This window comes from Syngnathoides biaculeatus, chromosome 12 (genome assembly GCF_019802595.1).
Source record: "Syngnathoides biaculeatus isolate LvHL_M chromosome 12, ASM1980259v1, whole genome shotgun sequence".
Taxonomy (NCBI): domain Eukaryota; kingdom Metazoa; phylum Chordata; class Actinopteri; order Syngnathiformes; family Syngnathidae; genus Syngnathoides; species Syngnathoides biaculeatus.
Window position 1 is genome coordinate 27,344,931 of NC_084651.1, and position 22,983 is coordinate 27,367,913.

Genomic DNA, 22,983 nt, shown 5'->3' on the forward strand with positions numbered 1-22,983 from the left:
TTTAATTGTTTTCCAACATGTTCAATTGCCAAACATCAACGTCGATGTTTTGAAATGAATCAGCATAAACCTCGTTGCCGAGCCTGTCATAGTATAGAGTGCACTGCATACAATCACAATCCATAAGCGCAAAGGTGTCGAATCCTTGGCAGCCATAATGTCCAAAATTGTTCTGCCTCTTTCCATCCTTCAGATGCAATGTCCACGTGTGCCCAATAGATTTCAGCAGAGGCGGGGCCAATAATGGCAGATGTCAGGGTTTCTTGAATCAATTGTAGAAATCAGAATACTCATTTCTTCATAGCGCAGTGGAAAGTGTTTCCATCCGGAAACTTTAAGAAAAGTCCATCAGGACTTCATTTGATGTTGGGTGGCTGCATGTATTGGCCAGCAGGTGGCGGCAAATACTGCTGGTTTGGTGGTTGCATGTATTGGCCAGCAGGTAGCGCCAGCTGGATGGGTGGGGGAGCACGTGGTGGCTGTGGAGGTGGAGCCATGGGTGGAGTTCCAGATGGCCACCACTCCCCGTCCACCATGCTGTCCTCTGCCACTTCCTCTGTTGGCCCAGTGTCGAGGGAGCTGTGGTGCATGGCAGTCCCATTTTCCCACAGCTGAAGCACGCTCTCCTGGAGCGGGGTCGGTCTCCCTGGGTGGCAAGCCATTTAATGTAGCGCTGCTGTTCGTCGGTGGGGTTGCAAGAACAGAAATAGACACCCTGCGCAGTGATGGGGCCAGATTGATGCACACGACACTCACCATTATTAGGCGCGTGAGGATTTTGAAATTGGAACTCAGAATCATTTTGTTTCTGTAAAGTTTGCAATTGAACAATCGCCAATTGGGATTCAGGATTTTTATGTTTTTCTACTTTTTTTGTCAATTTCTTTGGTGTGTTTCCTCAAGTAAAATTTCAAATGAGTCAGTGGGCTGGTGCCCTGGTTGCTGAGCGAACTCAACCAAAGCACGGTCAATAAATGAATCAGCATTCTCATTGGATTTTGGAGCAAAGACCAGGTGGGACAGTACAATCTAAGGGAGGGGAAACAATGCATCCAAACCACCCAGTATGTTATCAAAATCAGCGACCGTGAGTGCCTTACTGTCAAGGAGGCTGCCGATAGTGGAGTCTCAAAACGCCGAGTTGGGAGAGGGGAGTCGCTTGCGTCATCAGATTTTTCAAATCACCAGGAGTCAAAATTTGCCCAGTTGTATTACGCTGAATAGCCCTCAGCCAACTCGCCCCTCCACTTTGAATCGGAGGGAGTTCCTGTAACAACATTCTCAAATCGGATGGAGTGAATGGATTGTGAGTAATAAATCATTAACAGTGTCTTGCAAGTGATTAATTGAGGTGGTGACACTAGCCCCAAGAGCCATGGCAACATTATTTTATGATGAGTCCGTGGCTGCTCATAATTGGGGGGTTGTGTCTCTAGTTTCGTCCCAATCACACAGAAAAGTCATTACGGGACATGTCAAATTGGATGTATTTTGCAACATATTGTTACATTCGGAATACGGCGATTCCACTGCGGTGGAATAAGGTGGCGGAATGTGTGTGACAGGTGGCTTGGGTTCTCCCAACACAGAGAGATTTGCTTTCTCGCAACCTTCACTGAAATTCGCATGCTCAACAATCTAGCCTTTTCCAGCATACATGACACCCTTTTCAATGACTCTCTTACTCTTCTCCCTCTAACAGACAATGTGTTGGGGGTTTTTTGTGGATCTTAAAATCAAGTGAATATTACAAGTAAATATACGTACTGCCAACAAAGTGCCATTTTTTTCAACTATAAGATTTAAAGTAGTAATTGAATCAACAGGTAAACCTCTCTCTCATAATTCCTCATCACAGACAGGAATATTGTTTTTATTGTAAAATCATTCACCCATGGCAAGTTCTGACATGCACAATTGCGATGTTACAAGAAAATAAAGGCACATCCAAAGGTGACAAATTGGCTCGACCATGATTTTTTTTTTAATGCATAAGTTAGACCTCTTCTGAGATGTGACAAATAAATATTGGTCTGAACAATATTTATTAAAGGCAGAAATTACTATGTGGAATGTTTTTCTTAGACAAAATGCTATTTTTGTGCATTGTAGTCTGTAATTGACTATGAGTCTTGTATTGATATTGGACTTGGAGTGCCCGCTGATTTTTTTTTTAACATCACTCTCAAGTTTCTCCTTTTTCACCACACAACACTTTTCCACTTCTTTCATCAACATGACCAATGACGGTACAGACATCAAGGTCGGAAGCCAGTCATTCATAAAATCATTGCTCAATCCACTCACACGCAGCTCTTTTTTCTTACTTTCTCTCTCATGCTCAGGAAGACCTTCCACACATACTTTGCATGCAATTTTTACTTGGTCACCAAGGGTAATTTTCTGATCGTCATCTGGGATCACGCGTAAATCAAACCATTCTTTTTCTATGTCAAATTCCCCGTCCATTCTGTAATTTTAGTGATCAATTGGTTGCGTAGAGTCGATTACTTTAACTGTTGTACTATTAGATTATTTCATTTATATCTATTATTTTATTATTTCTATATTTTATCTATATTATTATTTTAGAATGGATACAAATCTCTTTTTTTTTACAAAACACCAATACTCGAGCTTGCACGTTTTTCTTAAGTACATCACACCATAACGTGAGGAATTTTAAGACATCTAAGATGCTTCTGAAGAGTGATGTCGACTCTTAGACGCAAAATTAGGAATTACCGTTTCTATGATTCTCTAATAGAGCAAAACCACCTCTATTTGCAGTATAATGTATCCGCTGTGATTTCTCTCTGTCCCCAACAGGTTACTGTTTCTCTCTGTCCCCGAAAGGTTACTTTTTCTCTTTGTCCCCGACAGTTTACTCCACACACATTAAGTAGTTGTTGGTTTGAGGAAATTGTGGTATCTCAGATTCAATAAGGGAACGATACCGCCTCTTAACACAAAACAAGACTTATTGATTCTAAAACTCACTCGAAGAGCGAAACAGCCTTCTCTATGTGCTAATTACAACACTGAATGTATTGGTTATTTCTCTGTTTCTCTTTGTACTTATGCACTTTTATTTTCTTTACTTTCTGGCCATAACATCACATTTCACAGCCTTTTATTCAATTTAAAAAAAAAAAGGAAGGGAAACCTTACCACACACTGGCCGACAGACAGAAATTGGATGGAGAAGTTCTTCTCAATCTCTTCTTCTTCTTGCCTTGTCAATTGTAGCGCGCCAAAATTCCTCCCTATCGGTCCAATGGATGGTTCCGAATCACGTCGGGGTCACCAATTGTTGGAAGGAGATCCTTTTGGGGTCCTTCCATGTCTCCCTCCAATTCCAGGTTCGGTCAATAACCAAACTCCAATGGCGTGAAATGTGACAAACACTTCAAAGTTTAATGAACAGAGCGCTCTGAGACACACAATGTGACACAGACAAAGGCTGTGGTCCGACACCGAGTGTGTGTGTGTGAAAGCAGAACAAAGATTATATAGGCAATGTTGGAATGCTGCCGTTGGCGGACAAGTCTCAAAACAGAATCTAACTGATGTGATTAGACACCCAAGGGGGTTGAGTCTGCTGAGAAACACATCCATTGTGACTTGACACTTAAGGCAGGTGCCTGCCAAAAAAGAAGTCCCTTGTGGCTAGTCACACAAGGCCGGAGCATGCTAAAAAAACAACTCCATTTTAAGGCAGTTCCTGGAACCGGGTATTAGCGCAGGTTGCTGTCCTAAACACTGTATCAACCAATGAATTACATTTTTCAGAAATCAGCCATAACAGCTTAGACTATCTCACCATATACATATTTTTTTATGTCATCACTGTGATACAGCTGTGGTCAAGTCCCACATATGGGCCTTGGATCGTCAGACTTTCCAGGCGATCATGATGCGGACTGCACAAGCCCAACATGAAGAGTATTTCAGCTTTTTGCGCAGGTAAAGAAAGAACCTTGACATCATAGGAAGCACTTTAGATTAAGATCACCCATACAAAGTGTTTTAAGACATGGTATTAGTTAGTTTGTGACCATGTTATGAACCCTAAATAAACAGACACAAATCATAGATGTAAAACAGTTACATTTAGCAACTCTGCCAAATACTTGGATCACATTAATGGTTTTAAATGGTTATGTTTGGAGGTTTGTAGTGCTGGCATGGATACGCAGGTGGCAGGAATGCAGAATCTCAAATTGGACGCTTATTTACAAAAATATTTACAAATAATTGACAAATAAACATATGGATTAGAAGGATTAAAAAGATACTGTGTGAAGCAAAGTACAAAACAACTGAACAACTTGAATACAAGGAAATATGGGGAATTAGACTCACCAGCACAGGCGAGATGACATCCAACATTGGACCATGCAGTGAATGGAAACCAGGAACTAAATAGAAACATACCGATGAGACAACCAGGCGCAACTGGGCAAGACATGATGAGTGAAAGAGCTGACTGGTTGACATGCGGAAAAGTGCTGATGAGACAATAACTATAAGTAAGGGATGGCACAAACAGGAGACTCGGAAAAACAAACCAAAACTAAATAAATCACAACATTGGGAACTGAAATGATCTGTGCCAATGTCAAGCTAATAACAGAATGATGAAGAAAACACAGATAATTACATAATTCATTGAACAATATATAATATTATTATCACCCATCTTTGAGCCATTTGCAAGATTGCGTTCTTTGAAATATCCAAAAATATTTTAAAAATTTGCTATAATTACGACTCCTATATAATAATCATGTGAATTTGCAACAGGTAAATATGTGAATAGATATACATTTCACGACCTTAATACAGTTAGGTCTAGAAGTACAGTATTTGGACAAACAGACTATTACAATTTTGCCTTGAGGCCACCATATTTGAATGGATTTATTATGTGTACTCCAGTTTCCTCCCACTTCCTCCCCCCAATAAGGCTTGGTTAATTAAACACTTGAATTTACACAATTCAACACTTAAATTGGCTATAGGTGTAAATGTAAGGTTGAATAATTTATCTATGTGACTATATGACTGGTGACTTTTCTAGAAAGTGCCCTTCCACAGTCAACTGGAAGACACTCCAACACACCCAGAGAGCCTCAACAGAATAACATGTAAAGAATTAATGGGTCAATATATATTGTACAATGATCAGAATAATGTTGCCTATAGCGGTTTTTCCATTGTGGAAGTCAATGTGAATGTCCAACATCCCATAGCTTATATGTTTCCATCTTTCTTTCACAAACTATACATCCATCCATATTTTCTTCACCACTTATCCACACAAGGGCAACGGGAGTGCTGGAGCCTATCGCAGCTGTCAATGGGGAGCTCTGGATGCTGTCGAGGTGTCCTGGTTGACATGCCTTTGCAACATCACGTGGAAATTGGGGACAGTGTGTGTGGATTGGCAGACCGGGGTGATGATGGACCAGACAGTGTGTTCCAACTACAGGGGGATCACACTCCTCAGCCTCCTTGGTAAGGGCTAATCAGTGGTGCTGGAGAGGAGGGTCAGTCGTGAAGAGGAACATGATTTTTGTCCTGGCCATGGAACAGTGTACCAGCTCTAAACCCTTGGCAGGATTCTCGAGGGTGCATGGGTGTCACCCACCCAGTCTACATGTGATTCAGGGACTTGGAGAAGGTATTTGAACGTGTCCCTTGGGGAGTCCTGTGGCCAGTTCTTTGGGAATATATGGTACGAACACTGTGATTCAGGTTGTTCGGGCCCTGTATGACCAGTGTCAAAGTTTGGTCCACATTGTCGGCAGTAAGCCAGACTCGTTTCTGGTGACAGTTGGACCTTGCCAAGGCTGCCCTTTGTCACTAATTTTGTTCATAACTTTAATGGGCAGAGTTTCTAGCCACACCCAAGGCATTAAGGGTGTCTGGTTTGGTGTCCTCAGCATTGTATCTCTGCACTTTGCAGATGATTGGTTCTGTTGGCTTCATCAAGCCGTGATCTCCAACGCTCACTGGAGCAGTTTGCAGCCAAGTCTGAAGCAGCTAGAATGAGAATCAGGACCTCCAAATCCAAGCTCATGGTCGTCAGTCAGAAAAGGGTGGCATGTCCTCTCCAGGTTGGGAGATACTTCCCCAAGTGGAGGAGTTCAAGTATCTTGTTTGTTCACGAGTGAGGGAAAAATGGAGTAGGAGATAGACAGGTGAATCGGTGGAGCATCTGCAGTGATACAGACTTTGTATCAGTCCGTTGTGGTCAAGAGGGAACTAATTCAAAAGGCAAAGCCCTCAATTTACCGGTATATCTATGTTCCTACCCTCACCCATGGTCATGAGCTGTGGGTCCTGACCGGAAGAACAAGATTGCAGATATAAGCAGCCGAAATGAGTTCCCTCTGCAAGGTGTCCAGGCTCTCCCTTAGAGAGAGGGTGAGAAGCTTGGTCTTCCGGGAGGGGCTCAGTGTTGAGTCACTGCTCCTCTACATTGAGAGGACCCAGATGAGGTGGCTGGGGCATCTTATCCAGATGCCTCCCGGACGCTTCCCTGGTGATGAGTTCCGGGCTTGTCTCACTGGAAAGATGTCACAGGGATTACCCAGGATACACTGGCGAGACTATGTCGCTCGGCTGGCCTGGGAACATCTCGGTATCCCTATGGAAGAGCTGGATGCTGTGGCTGGGGAAAAGGAAGTGTGGGCATCCCTGCTCAAGCTACTACCCCCGCGATCCAAGCCAGAAAAGCAGTCAAAGATGGATAAATAAGAAATAAAGTAGGTAGAAAAATGGTGGAACAGTGGACAACTGGTTAGCACATATGCTTCACATTTCTGAGGACCAGGTTTCAAATCTTGGTCCTGCCTGTTTGGAGTTTGCATATTCTCCCTCGCCTGAGTGGATTTTCGCCAGGTACTCTGGTTTCCTCCCACATCCCGAAGATAGCTGGGATAGCCCCTCGCATGCCCGTGACCCTACTGAGGACAAGCAGAACGAAAGATTGATAAAAGAGAAAAAAAGAATGATAAAAAGAATCAAGTGTTCAGTTTTCTTGGAGTTTGCACACTTCAATGGAGCACTGCATTTTATATAGATTCCTAAAAATATTGCTTATTCTTTTATGAATTCAAGACTACAGGATCATGTCCATGAACAAATATTTTAAAGCAGATGGTCAGTTCTTCTCCATGTAAGTGATTACAGAGGTCTGTTTTCACCTAAGGATACAATAATTGTTGCAATAATTGTCAAAATTGCACCCATAAAAACAAGTTGGGTAGATGGTTTCAACTTCAGTAGATTGTGTCACTCATTGTTATTATACATTATAAAGGACCAATAGATAACATCAAAATCTACCTTGCCCTTTTTCCATTGTACTGGTTCTACCCCAACCTTTCTGTTTCCACCCTGTGTAGTCACTTCTCCATTTCAATTTTTGAGGCCAGGTAGTGACAATGGCAGAACCGCTAAATCAGTTCTAAAGTGAAGGGCAAGAAGGGCTGTTCATCTGATTGCCCACTAGACAGATGTAGGTGTTTCTTAAATTACTTGTCATTTTCACAATGTTTTCACACACACACCAAAAAAAAAAAAAAAAAACTAGCACAGAGGGACACCGCTGAACCTCACAGAACTGTCACACAATATGCGTGGTTTGGTGACTGTTTTCTCAATTGGCCAGTCAATCACTGCCAAACCTTTCTGACTCAGCCAAGCTAAAATGGTCGCCTATCATTGTTGAGAAAGAACCTGTAAAATCTGGTCTGAAACCAACTGATTAAACAACATCACAAAGAGTAATTATACAGAAAATTTGGGAAACTGGTTGGCTGCCTATGACTAAAGTTACTGACAATCGCCAACCAGCTCCAAGTGATTTTCCCCTATAAATGCAGATTAACAATGGACTGGCTGACGACATGAATACTTTCTACTGTAGGATTAAAAATTACATTTTCACACCCCAGACCTACGCTGCCGCACCACTGATGACCACCATCACACATCTGACCCAACTCCCCCTCGACTCCCCCTGCACTGACCATTTACAAACAAGACATAACAGATCATCAAAGCGAAAGAGGCTGGACAGTTTCCTGCCTGAAGGTCTGCATGAACCAGCTCCCTTGAGTTTTCACACAAATCTTCAATTGCTCTCCGAAACTCTATAAAGTCCTGCTTCCTGCCTCAAGCGCTTCACTATTCCAGTCCTCAAGAAACCTGCAATTTCAAGACTGCAAGTCTTGTTGCCCTGAAATCTGTGGTCATGAAGTCCTTTGAACGCCTCACGGTGGGCCACCTGAAAAGTGTCACAGGACCTGCTGGACATCTTGCAGTTTGCTTATCAAGCTGTCTGTGAATGATGCAGTCAACATGGTACTGCACTTCATCCTGGAACACTTTATGTGTGGATCCTGTCCATGGACTTCAGCTCTCCGTTCAACACCATCATCCCCAAATTCCTCTCATACAAGCTTCTCCAGCTCAGTGTCTTGCTTGCCATCTGACACTGGATTTATAGCTTCTGAACAGGCCGGACACAGCACTTGAGGGTGGAGGACACCACTTCATCTACATGCACCATGGATGTGTCCTCCCTCAGGTGTTCTTTTCTGTCTACATGGGCAACACAACCTAGAACAGAACATACTCAAGAAGTTAGAGATGATCATGGATCAGGAGGCATCCTCCTCTACAGCTGCCTCTAATGTTGTTCAACTATCCTATGATAACCGTCAAGACCTTCAAGTTTCCTGGGAAATTCCAATCACACAGGACCAGAAGTTGGGGACCAATATCAATGCCATTCTAAAAAAGGCCCACCGAGTAATGTCCTGTACTTACTGCAGTGTCTGTGGAACCACGGCAACCAGTTCAGGATGTACCCCACCTTTCACGTAAACATAGCTGTGATAGGCTCCAGCATGCCCACAACCCTAAAATGAGCAGAGAGGAAGATGAATGAATGAATAAATGAATAATTTATGGGAATCTATGTGCCACCATTTTAATCTGGGCAAATACCAACAACATGTGTGGAGCCCTACAGAAACATTATTTGCTTTATTTGCTTAAATTACTTCAAGAAGAACCCTTTTCCTTACCACTGACAGAGGGGGAGAGAGAGAGAGAGAGAAAGAGAGACAGAAAAAGTGAAAGAAAGAGTGAGAGAAAGAGAAAAGACATTTGCAATTTATGTTACAATGCTAAGCAACGCTCACCATCTATGACCAAAACAATGACAAAAATAAAAGACACGTGCTTACCTCACTCGTAACCCACCATAGGAGAAAAAGGATCTGAAGGAAAATGGTTTCTCCCTCTACCAATAAACCTTGGAACCCAGAGGTAGCAAATCAGTGGCTGGCCAGGTTGGAAAATGGAAGAGCAGGCCCCTATACTGAACACCTCTCCTGGTTAAAAGGACCTTGGGACCCTCCTCTCTCACCTGTGTCATGATTTGCCTGGCCACACTGACATGGTTAGTCATGATCTAGACGTAGGTGATGCTGTGCCTGTGAAACACCCAGATTGAGAATGAATCCTGCAAAAAGTGAAATTCTCCAGAAAGAGGTGAAGTACATGCTAGACATTGACAATGACATTATTGAACCCAGTGACAGTCAGTGGAGTTCACCTTGTGTTCTTGTCCTGAAGAGTGGTGGTGGTTGACGCTGCAGCGCTAACAGGAAAATTGTCAATGTACTCTCATGACCTGATTCCTACCCTCCACTGAGAGTGGATGATTGTATTGATCATGTCAGTCAAGCTAAGTACATGAGTAAGTGTGATCTTCTGAAGGGCTTCTGGCAGTGCCGCTCAGAGACCATGCTAAGAAGATTGCAGCATTCGCTACACCCGACGGACTATATCAGTACAAAATATGGTATGGAAGGTGTCAAAGCATACATGGATGACATTATCGTTTAAGCCATGCAATAGGATGATCACCTGAAGAGAATCCGGGAGTTCTTCGAGAGACTGTTGGCAGGGAAATTGTCTGTCAGTCTTTCAAAGTGCAAGTTTGGAAAGGCATAAATTGCATTTTTAGCGCATGATGTGGAGCGCAGCTTGGTACAACCAGTTAGTGCTGAAGTTGAGGCTATTGTACATTTCCCAGTTCAACAGTGTCAGAGAGAACCCAAGAGATTCCTGGGTATGGCAAGGTATTACAGTATATCAAAATTTGCCAAAATTTCTCTGATGTTGTATCTCCACTTCCTAACCTTTTAGGGAAAAGGGTTAGATTTCAGTAGCAGTTGTCAAGCTGCATTTGAAAAAGCCAAAGCCATGCTCGTGAATTTTCCAGTGTTGCAGGCGCCAAACTTTGAGAAAGCATTTAAATGAGGCAGGTCCAGGTGGTGTCCTGATGGTGTCCTGATGCAAGAAGATGACTCAGGTCTTGATCATCAGGTGTTACTTTTCAAAAAGTTTAATCAGCACCAAAGAAATTGGAAAGAAAACTGTGGGTCTTTTGTTGGCTTTGTAGCATTTTGAGATGTACTTGGGTACTACCATATTTCCTATTGAAGACTTTACTGATCACAATCCCATGACTTTTCTTCATAAAATGAAGAACAAAAATCAGAGACTTATGAGGTGGCGATTGAGTTTGCAAGGGTTCAATCTAGTGATCAAGCACATTAAAGGTAGAGACAATGTTTGTGCTGATGCAGTTTCCAGAATGGAAAAATTGCTGAGTGTTTGATGCTGCATCTGTGTAGTGTTGTATTTTTCTGTATTTCAACATGTTTAAAGTGTTGCTTATTTAGTTATAGTACAACAGAAATTTTCTTTGTAACTTTCTTTTCCTTAAGGGGGAAGAGTGTTATGAGTGTCTATATTTAGTTATTTATTCTCTATTTTTCTGTCTTACGTACTTTATTACGTCATCTGGCGCAGACCTTTTGTTGAACATTTTGAAAGAAGTCGACTCTATTACGTCGTTGGATGCGGATGTTTGTGGAAACTTCAAGAAGCTCCCCTGTCAGGACGGGATAGTTTTTGACAGAGCTTTTTACAAACACCCGCTTCTTCGGACAAGTAACTACTCACTTCCCGCCAACCTGCCTTCTGCCTCTCATCTTTTGGACATTTCTGGAACATTCGCTGGAAGTAACATTTCCCTGGTGGCAATCATGGTAATGCAGCCAATAAGCAGGTCCCCCCTGTTCACAAACTGGCCACACACACACATCTCTACACCTACTTCCACACAAAAGGGGACCAAAACAACACAAAACAACCAAGCATGTTCACAACACCAAGCGTTATCGAAAGAGTTACCCCAAGGTGTTTTCCCAATGGGTCTCTCTCTGTGGACTGTAATATCCATATTTGGGCACTCACAATTTTCAGACCATACCATATCACAAAAGTATGTAAAAGAGTATGTAAAATAAACACTAACGCGGCTGTTTCCCCCACCCCCAAAATTGTGTCACTTTGATTGGCCCAAGTGTTTGTGTACAGTCATGTGACTGCCTTGTGCCATTTGATTGTAAATTGTAGTCAATTTATAGTTTATTTATCACGTTGGATGGGCACTTGATGAAGTCTAAAAATAGTTCATGCATGAAATAGAGGATAAATGAAAGTAGCGAATGACGTGCTGGTTACTGTAAAGGAGTAAAAGTATTCATTCTTCTTCACATAAATACTCAAGTAAAAAGTATGGTTCATTCAAACTACTCTCAAAAGTGCAACTTATCCAAAATGTTACTTGAGCAAATGTAACTGGGTAAATGTAGCACATGAGTACCCACCTCTGCTACTGCCCACCAATGTTTGAGAACGCCACCATTTTCACATTCGTCACTGAACCAGATCATTCCATGATATGTCACTTTAAATTGGTCTACATTGCTTAAACTACATTGAGGAATCTGCATCATTTGCACAATGGCCACTATATCAATGTTACCACACTATTGGTACACTTACTGGCTTAATGCCACACGCTTTTATTGTTATTGTTGTTGTTTGTTTTTTCGTTTTGTTTTTGCTGTTTTTTATGTCTCTTATGTATATTTTTACATAGTCACTATGTAAAAATATACATTACAATATACACCCACTATGTCATAGTGGGTGGTTGTTGTCGAACAAGAATGGCTTCAACTACAGGAGACAAATTCCTTTGTCTTTTAACATACTTCTCATGACCTGCCTGCAATACAGTTGTTGGAGCTTGGGTGGTGCTTTGCACTCTCCCTCCCTCTCTCCCCCATCTCTCTTTTTCCAGCTCTTCTTCGGCTGCACACCTGTCACCAATCAGCCCTTCTTACCACCTGCGTTTAAGCTTGCCTGACCTCAGAAGTTCTCACCAGAGCATTGCGGTAAAACAGGTCCCCAGTTACCAAGTAAGCAACATTATTCCTACACTTTCTGACCTCTATGTTTCTCCTTGTCCACAGTGTTCTGTCCATGTTCCTCGCCAAGTGGATATCTGCCACCACGTGGTCAAGTCAGCCACCTGTCCTCATCACCGCCTGCCACACATTCTCTGCCTCAACAACCCGCCAGTACATCTAAATGACCATCTCCATTCCTCTTTTTTCAATAAACTTTTCATCACAACCATTCAGCCTCCGCCTGCTCTTGAGTCCAGACTAAATCCACTCGTGACAACTTATCCGATAAAGCTTACTCTGTTTCAGATTCTGATGGATGAAAAAGCCAAGCTTTTGACCACATCGATAGATAGATAATTTTTTGTCTTTTAATCATGGAGAGCACTTTGATTTACAATGTGCCGGAAATGCACCATACACTGTCAATAAATTTGGTTTGCTTTGGTTTTCAGTGTGTCTCTGCTTCAAGAACTGCCAGAAGAGAAACTTGCCAAGATCGTTGATTGTCTTGAAGTAGTGAGTCTTTCCAATTATTGAATTGAATAAAATTTTTATACAGAAACCAATCTATAGTGTATCCACTGTGCGATAAATCTATTTACTCTTTGCAGGACTATTTTCAAAAGGGAGAGTACATCATTCGTGAAGGTGAAGATGGAAACACCTTTTTTATCATAGCAAAGGGGGAAGTAAGATACACACCAACTGCCCAAACACACATACCCGTAGGAAAAATAGTCACACTTGTATTGTGAGGGAGTGTTGTTAAAATGGAAACAATATTATATCAAGTATAATTCTGGTAATTGATGTCCAAAATAGGGCTACTCAAAACAAAAAAGCTTAATATTGTCCAACTGTGGAAATTGTCATTATGGCAAGATCAAAATGTACTGTATGTTAATTACAATTTATTTCTTGATATTTTTTTCATTAGCAACCAAAGTGTAAAATTTACAAAATTCTCTTATATTGGACTTAAATGGTGGGACAGCTGTAAAGCATTGGCCTCATAGTTCTAAAGACCGGGGTTCAATCTCAGCCCTCCCTGTGTGGAGTTTGCTTGTTCTCCCTGTGCCTGTGTGGGTTTTTTCCGGGGACACCGGTTTCCTCCCACATCCCAAAAACATGCATTAATTGGACACTAAATTGCCCCTTGATGTGATTGCGAGTGTGAGCGTTTTCTGTCTTCATGTGCCCTGCAGTTGACTGGCAACCAGTTCAGGGTGTACCTTGCCTACTTACCATTGACAGCTGGGATAGGCTCCAGTACTCCCATGACCTTTGTGAGGATGAGTGGCTAAGAAAACGGATTGATGTACTAAAACAACAATAAGGGATGAATTCATGAACCTTCCATCCATCTTCTACCGCTCTTTCTGGGATGGGTTTCAGGGGCAATACCTTTGGCAGGGATGGCCAGATTTGCCTTTCCCCAGCCACTTCATCAATCTCTTCCAGGGGGATCCCAAGATTTTCCGCTGGGACTTGCCCAGAACACCTCAACAGAGAAGCTTCAAGGAGGCCTCCGAATCAAATGCTACAGCCACCTCATCTGGCTCACCTCATTCCGGGAGAAGGAGTGGCTAGACACTGACCGAGGTTTTCACCCTAAGTCGTAGGGAGAGCCAAGACAACCTGCAGAGGAAACTCATTTCTTGTATCCGGGATCTTGTTCTTTCAGTCAAGACCCACAGTTCGTGACCATAGGTGATGGTCAGCACGTAGATAGACTGGTAAATTGAGAGCTTCGCCTTTCCACTTAGACCCCAAAATAATTTAACTCCATTTGGCACAGGCTCTCATCGCCGACTCGGAGAAGACACGCCACCCTTTTCCGACTGAGGACCATGGTTTCAGCTGCTTATTCTCATTCCAGCTGCTTTACACTCGCCTGTGAACCGCTCTCGTGAGAGTTGGAGATCACAGCTTGAAGAAGGCAACATAACCACATGATCTGAAAAGAGCAGAGATGCAATACTGAGACCGCCAAACTCGTCCCCCTCTATGTCTCAGCTGTGCCTAGAGATTCTGTCCATCAATTTTATGAACAAAATTGGTGACAAATGGCAACCTTTGGGGAGTCAAATCCTCCCTGGAAACGAATTCAACTTACTGCCGGCAATGTGGACAAAGACAGCACTCATAAAGGGACCGAACAGCCTGTATCAGGGTGTCGGGTGCCCCATACTCCCAAAGGACACCCCACAGGACACCCCAAGGGACACAGTTGAATGACTTCGCCAAGTCCACAAAACACGTAGACTGGTTGTGTGAACTCCCATGCAGCCTCGAGAATCCTGCCGAGGGTGTCGAGCTGGTCCACTGTTCTACTGCCAAGACGAAAATCCACATTACTCCTAAATCTGAAATTCGATTTCCCGGTGGACCCTCCTCTCCAGCGCCCTTGAATAGACCTAACCAGGGAGGCTGAATGGTGTGGTCCCCTGTAGTTGGAACAAACTCTCTAGTCCCCCTTTTTAAAAAGGGAGACCACCAGCCCAGTCTTCCAGTCCAGAGGCACTGTCACTGATGTCCATGTGATGTTTCAGAGGCATGTCAACCAGGACAGCTGCACAGCATCCAGAGCCTTTAGGAACTCTGGGCGAATCTCATCCACCCCCTGGGGCCTTGCTACCGAGGAGTTTTTTTAATCACCTCGGTGACCTCAACCCCAGAGATAGGAGAGCCCGGCTCAGAGAACCCAGACCCTGCTTCCTCATGTCAGTGGAATTAAGGAGGTCTTTGAAGTATTCTCCCCACCTACACACAACATCCTCAATGCCCCCCATCCCTCCGGAACATGAGCAAAGTTCTGTTGGAGGTGGGAGTTGAAACTCCTTCTGACAGGGAAATTTGCCAGCTGTTTCCAGCAGACCCTCACAATATGTTTCCGCCAGGTGTGACAAGCATCTTCCCCAGCCATCAGAGCCAACTCACCACCAGGTGGTGATTAGTTGACAGCTCCGCCCCTCTCTTCACCCCAGTGTCCAAGACATGCGGCAGCAAGTCTGATGACACCGCCATAAAGTCGATCATCGTACGGCTACCTAGGGTGTCCTGGTGCCAATTGCACATGTGGACACCCTTATGCCTGAACACGGTGTTCCTTATGGACAATCAGTGACGAGTACAGATATCCAGTGACAGAACACCGCTCGGGTTCTGATTGAAGTGACGGGTTTGGTGTTCTTCCCAATAACACCCTTCAAGGTCTCAATGTCATTGGCTACGTGAGCATTGAAGTCCCCAAGAAGAACGATGGAATCCCCAGAGGGACCCCTATCCAGAACTCCCTCCAAGGACAAAAAAGGTGGTTTCTCTGAACTGTTGTTTGGTGCATAGGCACAAACAACAGTCAGAACCTGTCCCCCCACCCAAAGGCAGAAGGAAGGGCAGGACGCTACCAGCTCATCCACCGTGGCGAAGCATAATGTACAGGCCTGAGCTGGAGGGAATAAGTATACCCACAGCCACTCAACTCATCTCACCATGGGCAACTCCAGAGTGGAACAGAAAACAACTCTCAAGAGGACTGGTTCCAGAGCCCAAACAATGTGTAGAGGTGATTCCGACTATCTAGTCGGAACTTCTATACCCCACATCAGCTTGGGCTCCTTCCCTGTCTGACACATTCCATGTCCCAAGAGCCAGTTTCTTTAGCTGGGGATCGGATCGCCAGCTCACATTGCACCCGACCCCTATGGCCCCTCTCAAACTCACTGAATCAAAAGATCTGTTATGCCCATCATTCTTGGACTTATTTCTGTCCTCAACAGTGGCAAAGCTTTTCTGAACAACCAATTGATTGGATGAGTTTTATCATTGAAGGGTGGAGTCTTGTCAGGCCTTTTTGGCCTGTAGGACTGTCATTTTTTAGTTTTATTTGTTTTGTAATAATTCAGTGCAACTCAAGTTTGACCACATCATGTTGTCTGCAGAGGAGTCTTATGACGGTGGAATTACAAATGTTTACTTTAATAATTAATAATGGAAATACACTGTATAATATACGGTAACAGTAACCTCTCAATACAATGAGTTGGATTAGAAACACCACATCAAACATCTCCTGGTCTATTGCAAACAGAGAGGAGAAATTGCAGGAATCACTGGAAATGAAACCTGTGACACGCCAAGAGAACGCAAAGTATTTTCAGCACCTTCAAATAGATACAGTAAATATATTTTCTTAGCATATTCTATATTCCTGTTTGTAGTTTACTCATTTTGTCGATTGACTTCAACCTCACATCTATCGTTAAATTTTAATTGATGTACCCTGTGGCAAACACTGATTTAGAAAATGAATTGGCTATTTGCAGGTGATTGTGACACAAAGCACGGAGGGTTTTGCTGAGCCTCAACAAATCAAGACCCTTGGAGTTGGAGATTACTTTGGAGAGAAAGCGCTCATCAGGTATTTAAACATATATATTACTTATCTGTTCATATATGTTTCCCTTCATGAGCCAATGATCTGCCTCACAGCAAGAAGGTGCATGTACACTTTGTGCTTCCATTAATTTATTCTGGCTTCCTTGCATAAACTGTAGGTTAGGTTATTTGATGACTTGAAATTGCATTTGTTTTGTTATTATGTTGATATGTTTCTAGTGAAGAGCTTCGCTCGGCCAACATTGTCTGCAATGAGAATGACACGCACTGTCTGGTGGTGGACAGGGAGTGAGTAATTGCTTTAACCTCTACATTTCTTTTTAATCACGCCCAGCAATTTCACCAGCGTTAACAAGATGTTTACTCGCTAAAGCCAAATAAATAAATACATAAAAAGAAATAAAATATTGCTATATGTTCATATTAATTTAAAGCCAAAGTGACATGCTTATAAACATTGTAAAATAGATATTGTACTCAACAATACATATAACATTATTCACTTCAATGTCTATACAAAAAACTAAATATGAACGGAGAGCATGTCATCTATGCACAAAGTTGCGGAAGTCTCACTCGACATTGAAGTCATAGTCATATTGCCTGCAACGTCATCAGCAGATGTCACACTGGGACATTCACCATTGAAAACACACACCTGCTATGGGAGACGAAAAACAGAGATTTTCGGATTTGTCCGACGCCCCTTCTGACATGGATGCTCTTTTCGAAGAAGAGAACAGCAATATTACCCTATCGTTTCGAGTCATATTTACATGATATGCAGATAATTTCTAATTAGACTCCCCGACACTATGACAGTATGTAGCGTACTCAGCCACGAGGGACGACAACGGTGTGGCCCTGGCGCGACGAGGCGATCACGGCTTTGGCCGGGGTGGCTCGTCAGCACTCCGGTGGCTCATCACGGTGCCATCGTCGATGAACAACGCCACCAATGATGGCACACTCAGCTGCGAGTGATGATAACGCCGTAAAGCGCCAGGCCACGCCTGCCAGCACCACCACGATGAGCCACCTCAGCGCCAAGATGAGCTACTCCAGCCGAAGCCGTGATCGGCGGACGCAATGCTGAAGCCATGATCTGCGGACGCGGTGCCGACGTGCACATCAACACATTTAACACCCCTGACTTTTGTACGTGGATCTTTTGTTACGTTCTGAGAGGATTATGTCGCGCCCCCCCCCCCCCCAGCTATTGTTTTTTTCAGTAGCTCTATACACCCCTACCTGTTATTTGGACCCCACGAAGCTCTCATCCTTTGCACCTGTGCAATCCATTTTTCACAACAAACCGGGTCTTTTGGAAAAGTAGCAAGAGTAAATCCATCCTCCCGAGTGTTCGAACAGTATGCAGCAATACAACAAACCGGTATTTTGGCTAACACGAAGGAACAAAGACCTACCTTCCAGCAGGTAAAACTAGTATAAACACACGAGGCCGCCTGAGTGCGCTCCTGCTGATAACGTCACTTCATGCTTCTTCTACAAAACAAATCCCTTGAGAGGATTTTCATGGTGGGAGTTGCAAAAAGCCATATATGTCAAATCATGTTGTGTGGTAAAAAAACAGATGAGTCCATTCCAGCTGCCTTTCTTTTTTAAAAAGCATACTAAAAATCATGCTTTTCGTGTCAGTGGGGTTTTAAAAATACAATCCAACCTTCTTCCCTTAAATTCTCGTCAAAATCATGTGTCGTGAAAAAACGGATGGGTCCATTCCAGCTGCCTTTTTATTAATGAAAAACATACGAAAAATCATACATTTCATGTCAGTGGAGCTTTAAATACATGCATGTGTTACTTTCAATAAGACAATAATGCAAAGAGAATAAATTTCAATTAAGTTGAAATTTGTCATTATAATTTTTATGTATTTCCTTGGAAGTCTTGTAAAGTCCTCCTAAATCTTCCTTCATGCACAGGGGTAGAATCCCGGTAAGACAGCCATCAGAAACTGTTACTGTTGAGCATAGAATACATAGGGCAGTATTTGAATAAATTGAATGGTTTGAAATTTTACAGGTGCTCGACATGAAGTGATCTTTGACTCTATCACATGGAGTCCTGAGTCAAAAGTTTAATCTTCTCTCCAGCAACTTCAACCAGATGGTGGGGACCTACGAGGAACTTCAAGCTTACTTGAAAGAATATGTAGAAGAACTTTGCAGGAATGATGAGAGGAGGAATGCCCTGTGAGTGCAAGACGACAGACAAACTCGGAAAAGCAAATTATTCATCCAGCCACCCATCTTCTACTGCTTTTCCCGGTTGGGTCATGGGGGAATTAGCTTTAGCAGGGATGCCCAGACTTCCCTTTACCCAGCCACTTGATCGAGCTCTTCCAGGGGGATCCTTAGGGGTTCTCAGGCCAGCCAAGAGATGTGGTCTCTTCATTGTGTCCTGGGTCTATCTGGTAGGACATGCCTGGAACCCCTCACCAGGAAGCCGTTTGGTAAACATCTGAATTAGAGGCCCAAGCCACCTCATCTGGCTCCACAGCTCATGACCATAGGTGAGACTTGGGATGTGCGCCGTGGTAAATTGAGAGCTTCACCTTTCAGCTTAGCTCCCTCTTTACTGCAACGGATCAATACAAAGTCTGCAACACTGCAAATGCTGGACCGATTCGCCTGTCGATCTTCCCCTCTATTCTTCCGTCCCTCGTGAACAAGACCCCAAGATACTTGGGCCAGGATCTCATTGCCGACAAGGAGATGGCACACAACCCTTTTCCGATTGAGGAATGTGGTCTCAGATTTGGAGGTGCCAATTCTCCTCCCAGCTGCTTCACAGTTGGCAGCGATCCGCTCCAGGGAGCATTGGAGATCATGGCTTGATGAAGCCAACAGAACCACATCATCTGCGAAAAAAAGAGATGCAATACTGAGGCCACCAAACTAGACCCCCTCTATCTCTCAACTGCGCCCAGAAATTCTGTCCATAAAAGGTATGAACAGATTCGGTGACAAAGGGCAGGCATGGCAGTCCAACTCTCACCAGAAATGACTCCGACTTACTGCTAGCAATGCCGACCAAACTCTGACCCCAGTTGTACAGGGACCAAACAGCCTATATCAGGGGTTTGGTACCCCATAATTCAGAAGGACCCTCCACAGGATTCCCCAAGGGACATGGTAGAATGTCTTCTTCAAGTTCAAAAAACACATGAAGACTGGTTGTGTGAACTCCCATGCACCCTCGAGGACCCTGACATGGGTGTAGAACTGGTCCACTCTTCCACGGCTTGACAGCAATCTTCATTGTTGATATCCACCAATGTGTTGGGGGATTTCTGCCACGACAGGCACCAACCACCTTACGCCATCAGTTCCGATCGGCCATCTCCGCATTGGAGGCACAGAACACAGTCATCTCAGACTCAATGTCCTCTGCCTTGACAGGAACATGAACAAACTTCTGTCGACGGTAGGAGTTGAAGCTCCTTCTGACAGGAGAATCTGCCAGCTATTCCCAGTAGACCCTCACAATACGTTTGGGCCTGCCACGGTGGACCACCATCTTCCCCCATGATTGGAGCCAACTCACCACCAGGTTATGATCATTTGACAGCTCCACCCCTCTTTTCACCCAAGTGTCCAAAGACATGCAGGCGCAAGTCTGATGACATGGCCACAGAGTCAATCATCGAACTGCAACCTAGGGTGTTCTGGTGCCAAGTGAACAAAATGACAGCCTTAAGCCTGAACATGGTGTTCCTTATGGACATTTCGTGATGAGCACAGAAGTCCAGTAACAGAACACTGCTCGGGTTATGGTCGATGGGGGTGTTCTTCCCAACCACGCCCTTCCAGGTCTTACTGTCATTTCCCATGTGAGCATTGAAGTCCCCCAGCGGAATGATGGAGTCCCCAGATGGAGCACTCTAAAGCACTCCCTCTAAAGACTCAAAAAAGGGTGGGTACTCTGAACTGTTGTTTCGTGGTCCTCGTCTTTGGCTACCACCCAGCTCACATTGCACCCGACCCCTATGGCCCTTCTAACAGGTGGTGAGCCCACTGGAAGGGGGACCCACGTTACCCTTTCGGGTTGTGACCGGCCGAGCTCCATACGTGCAGGGCCAGCCACCAGCGCTCACCTTCGAGCCCCACTCCAGGCCTCGCTCCAGAACGGGGCCACAGTGACCCTTGTCCGGGCAAGTGAAGCCTAAATCCACTTTTCTTAATCATCATAGGGGTTTAACAAAAAAAGAAAAAGAAAAGCAAATTAACTGACAGTCCAGTGAATAAATATTACTGCTCCTGGACAGTGTAACACATTCAAATTCTTCCCTAGGATCCAATCAAAGCAATACCTACAGGAAAATATTCTAATATAACATACAATCTTGTTTCTGTCTCAGGCCACATTCACCACTGATGGAATCTACAGAGGTTCAAGAGCTGAGAAGGTTAAAGGAAAGGATTGTCCTACTACCACATAATCAGCCTTTCCAGCAGTTGGAGGTGGTAGCAACATTGGGCGTGGGAGGATTTGGACGAGTGGAGCTGGTAAAGTTATTTTAATGGCATTTCACATCAGTGTACTATTTATTTGAAATGTCTCATCAGGTTGAACAATTTTCTAACACATCACTCCCCATGACTTTCGTATGGGGGTCTGTCCATGGTTAATATGTTCTCCTGAAGTCAGGTTCTGTTTTCTAAGTATGAATAATTTCTGATCAGTAGCTTCTTCTTGGCAGCACGGTGGAACAGCTGGAAAGCTTGTCCTCACAGTTCTGAGGTCCCCGGTTCAATCCCGGAGTCGCCTGTGTGGAGTTTGCATGTTCTCCCTGTGCCTGCATGGGTTTTCTCTGGGCACTCCGGTTTCCTCCCACATACCAAAAACATGCAACATTAATTGGACACTCTAAATTGCCTCTAGGTGTGATTGTGTGTGTGGCTGTTTGTCTCGATGTGCCCTGCGATTGGCTGGCAACCAATTCAGGGTGTACCATTGACAGCTGGGATAGGCTCCAGCATTCCTGCAACACTAAGCTAAGAAAATGGATGGAGGGATGGCTTCTTCCTCATATTTTTGATTTTGCTGTCTCTCATCGAGGATTCTCATCACCTCCCTTCAATCCCCTCTTTCATGTATAGTGTTTTGTTGGGTCTCTCCAGTATTATTGCGTTGGTCCATGATATTTTGTTTAATCTGTCATGATCCTGCCGCTTCAGCACGAGCTGTGCGGGTGCCCGCGCGGCTGCGCTAATTGGGAGGCGCACACCTGCGCCTCATGCGGGCTGATCATCCCCTGTATATGAGTGACGACTGGTCCTCGGCCAGATCGTTGAGCTTTATGTCCCGTTCCAGGACTCTCGTATCCCTGATTGAACCTGTGTGTACCGACCTTCATCCGTTCTCCGACCAACCCCGTAAGCCTGACTCCTTCGATACTTCTGCCTGCGTTGATTGTTCTCCCGTGTACCGACTCCTGCCTGTCCGCTCATCTGCTCTCTTCGCCCGTCGTCCCAACTACCGCTGCTGCACCGACCTCGGCATATAATAAACGTTTCTCCTTGAACTACCTTGGGTCTTCCGAGTCCTGCATTTGGGTCCTACCCCCGTTCCGATCGGATGTGACAGAACGAACTGGCCATCACAGGACCCAGCAGGAAAGACCCGGCGTCGCCGGGACCGACGCAAGGTAGACCGTCTGCCGGAGGACCAAGCCTGTCCAATCCGGGTAGGCTCCCTGACGTCCTCCACTTCCGTGTCTTATGCTCCGCCAGCGAGGTATGAATACGTCCCGAACACGACCCGTCCGGCTCCTCATATTCTCCGGGACTCTGACTTTTCGGAATATGAGGAGGACCACGATTTGTTTGACCGGCTGCCTGAGTACAACTCTGACGACTTTGAGGTTTTCAACCCAGTCAGTTTGCTCTGCCTCCCCGCGTTTCCAGCACCCGAGCGACTCCGCCCTGTAGATCCAAGTACACCTATCGGCCGAATTGGCGGCTCTCACGGCCCAGGTCCGGCAAGGATTGGCGAACCAGCCGAGCTATGCTGACGTCGCAACAGCGACGGACTCGCTGCTGACTCAGGTTCACATTGCCGTGCAAACCGACCCGCCCCCTTGCCAAGTGCACGCCACAGTGGGAACAGACTCACCACCTCGCCAAGTGCACGTAGCTGTGGAGACTGACCCGCCTCCTCGCCATTCCCACGTCGAGGTTTTGGCGGTTCCGAGCAGAGCTCACGC

At 44.5% G+C, this 22,983-nt stretch overlaps 1 protein-coding gene across 18 annotated transcripts in view; it reads left to right on the forward strand.

Moving 5' to 3' along the window:
- Positions 1–22,983, forward strand: part of LOC133509353 (cGMP-dependent protein kinase 2) — a 120,943-nt gene that overhangs the window by 44,762 nt on the left and 53,198 nt on the right. For 12 of the 18 annotated variants that reach the window (XR_009797300.1, XR_009797301.1, XR_009797302.1 and 9 more), the window contains 7 exons: positions 3,861–3,966; positions 12,806–12,869; positions 12,965–13,042; positions 16,679–16,773; positions 16,971–17,039; positions 18,869–18,967; positions 21,136–21,283. Coding sequence is in view for 15 of the 18 variants with exons in the window: in XM_061836175.1 (XP_061692159.1) it covers positions 3,861–3,966; positions 12,806–12,869; positions 12,965–13,042; positions 16,679–16,773; positions 16,971–17,039; positions 18,869–18,967; positions 21,136–21,283 (659 nt within the window). In the remaining 3 variants the exon portion in view is untranslated. Of the gene's footprint in view, positions 1–3,860; positions 3,967–11,565; positions 12,339–12,416; positions 12,525–12,805; positions 12,870–12,964; positions 13,043–16,678; positions 16,774–16,970; positions 17,040–18,797; positions 18,968–19,279; positions 19,288–19,962; positions 20,691–20,779; positions 20,929–21,135; positions 21,284–22,983 lie in introns of those variants that run through there. The other 6 variants (XM_061836177.1, XM_061836178.1, XM_061836171.1 and 3 more) reach the window with 6 other exon arrangements.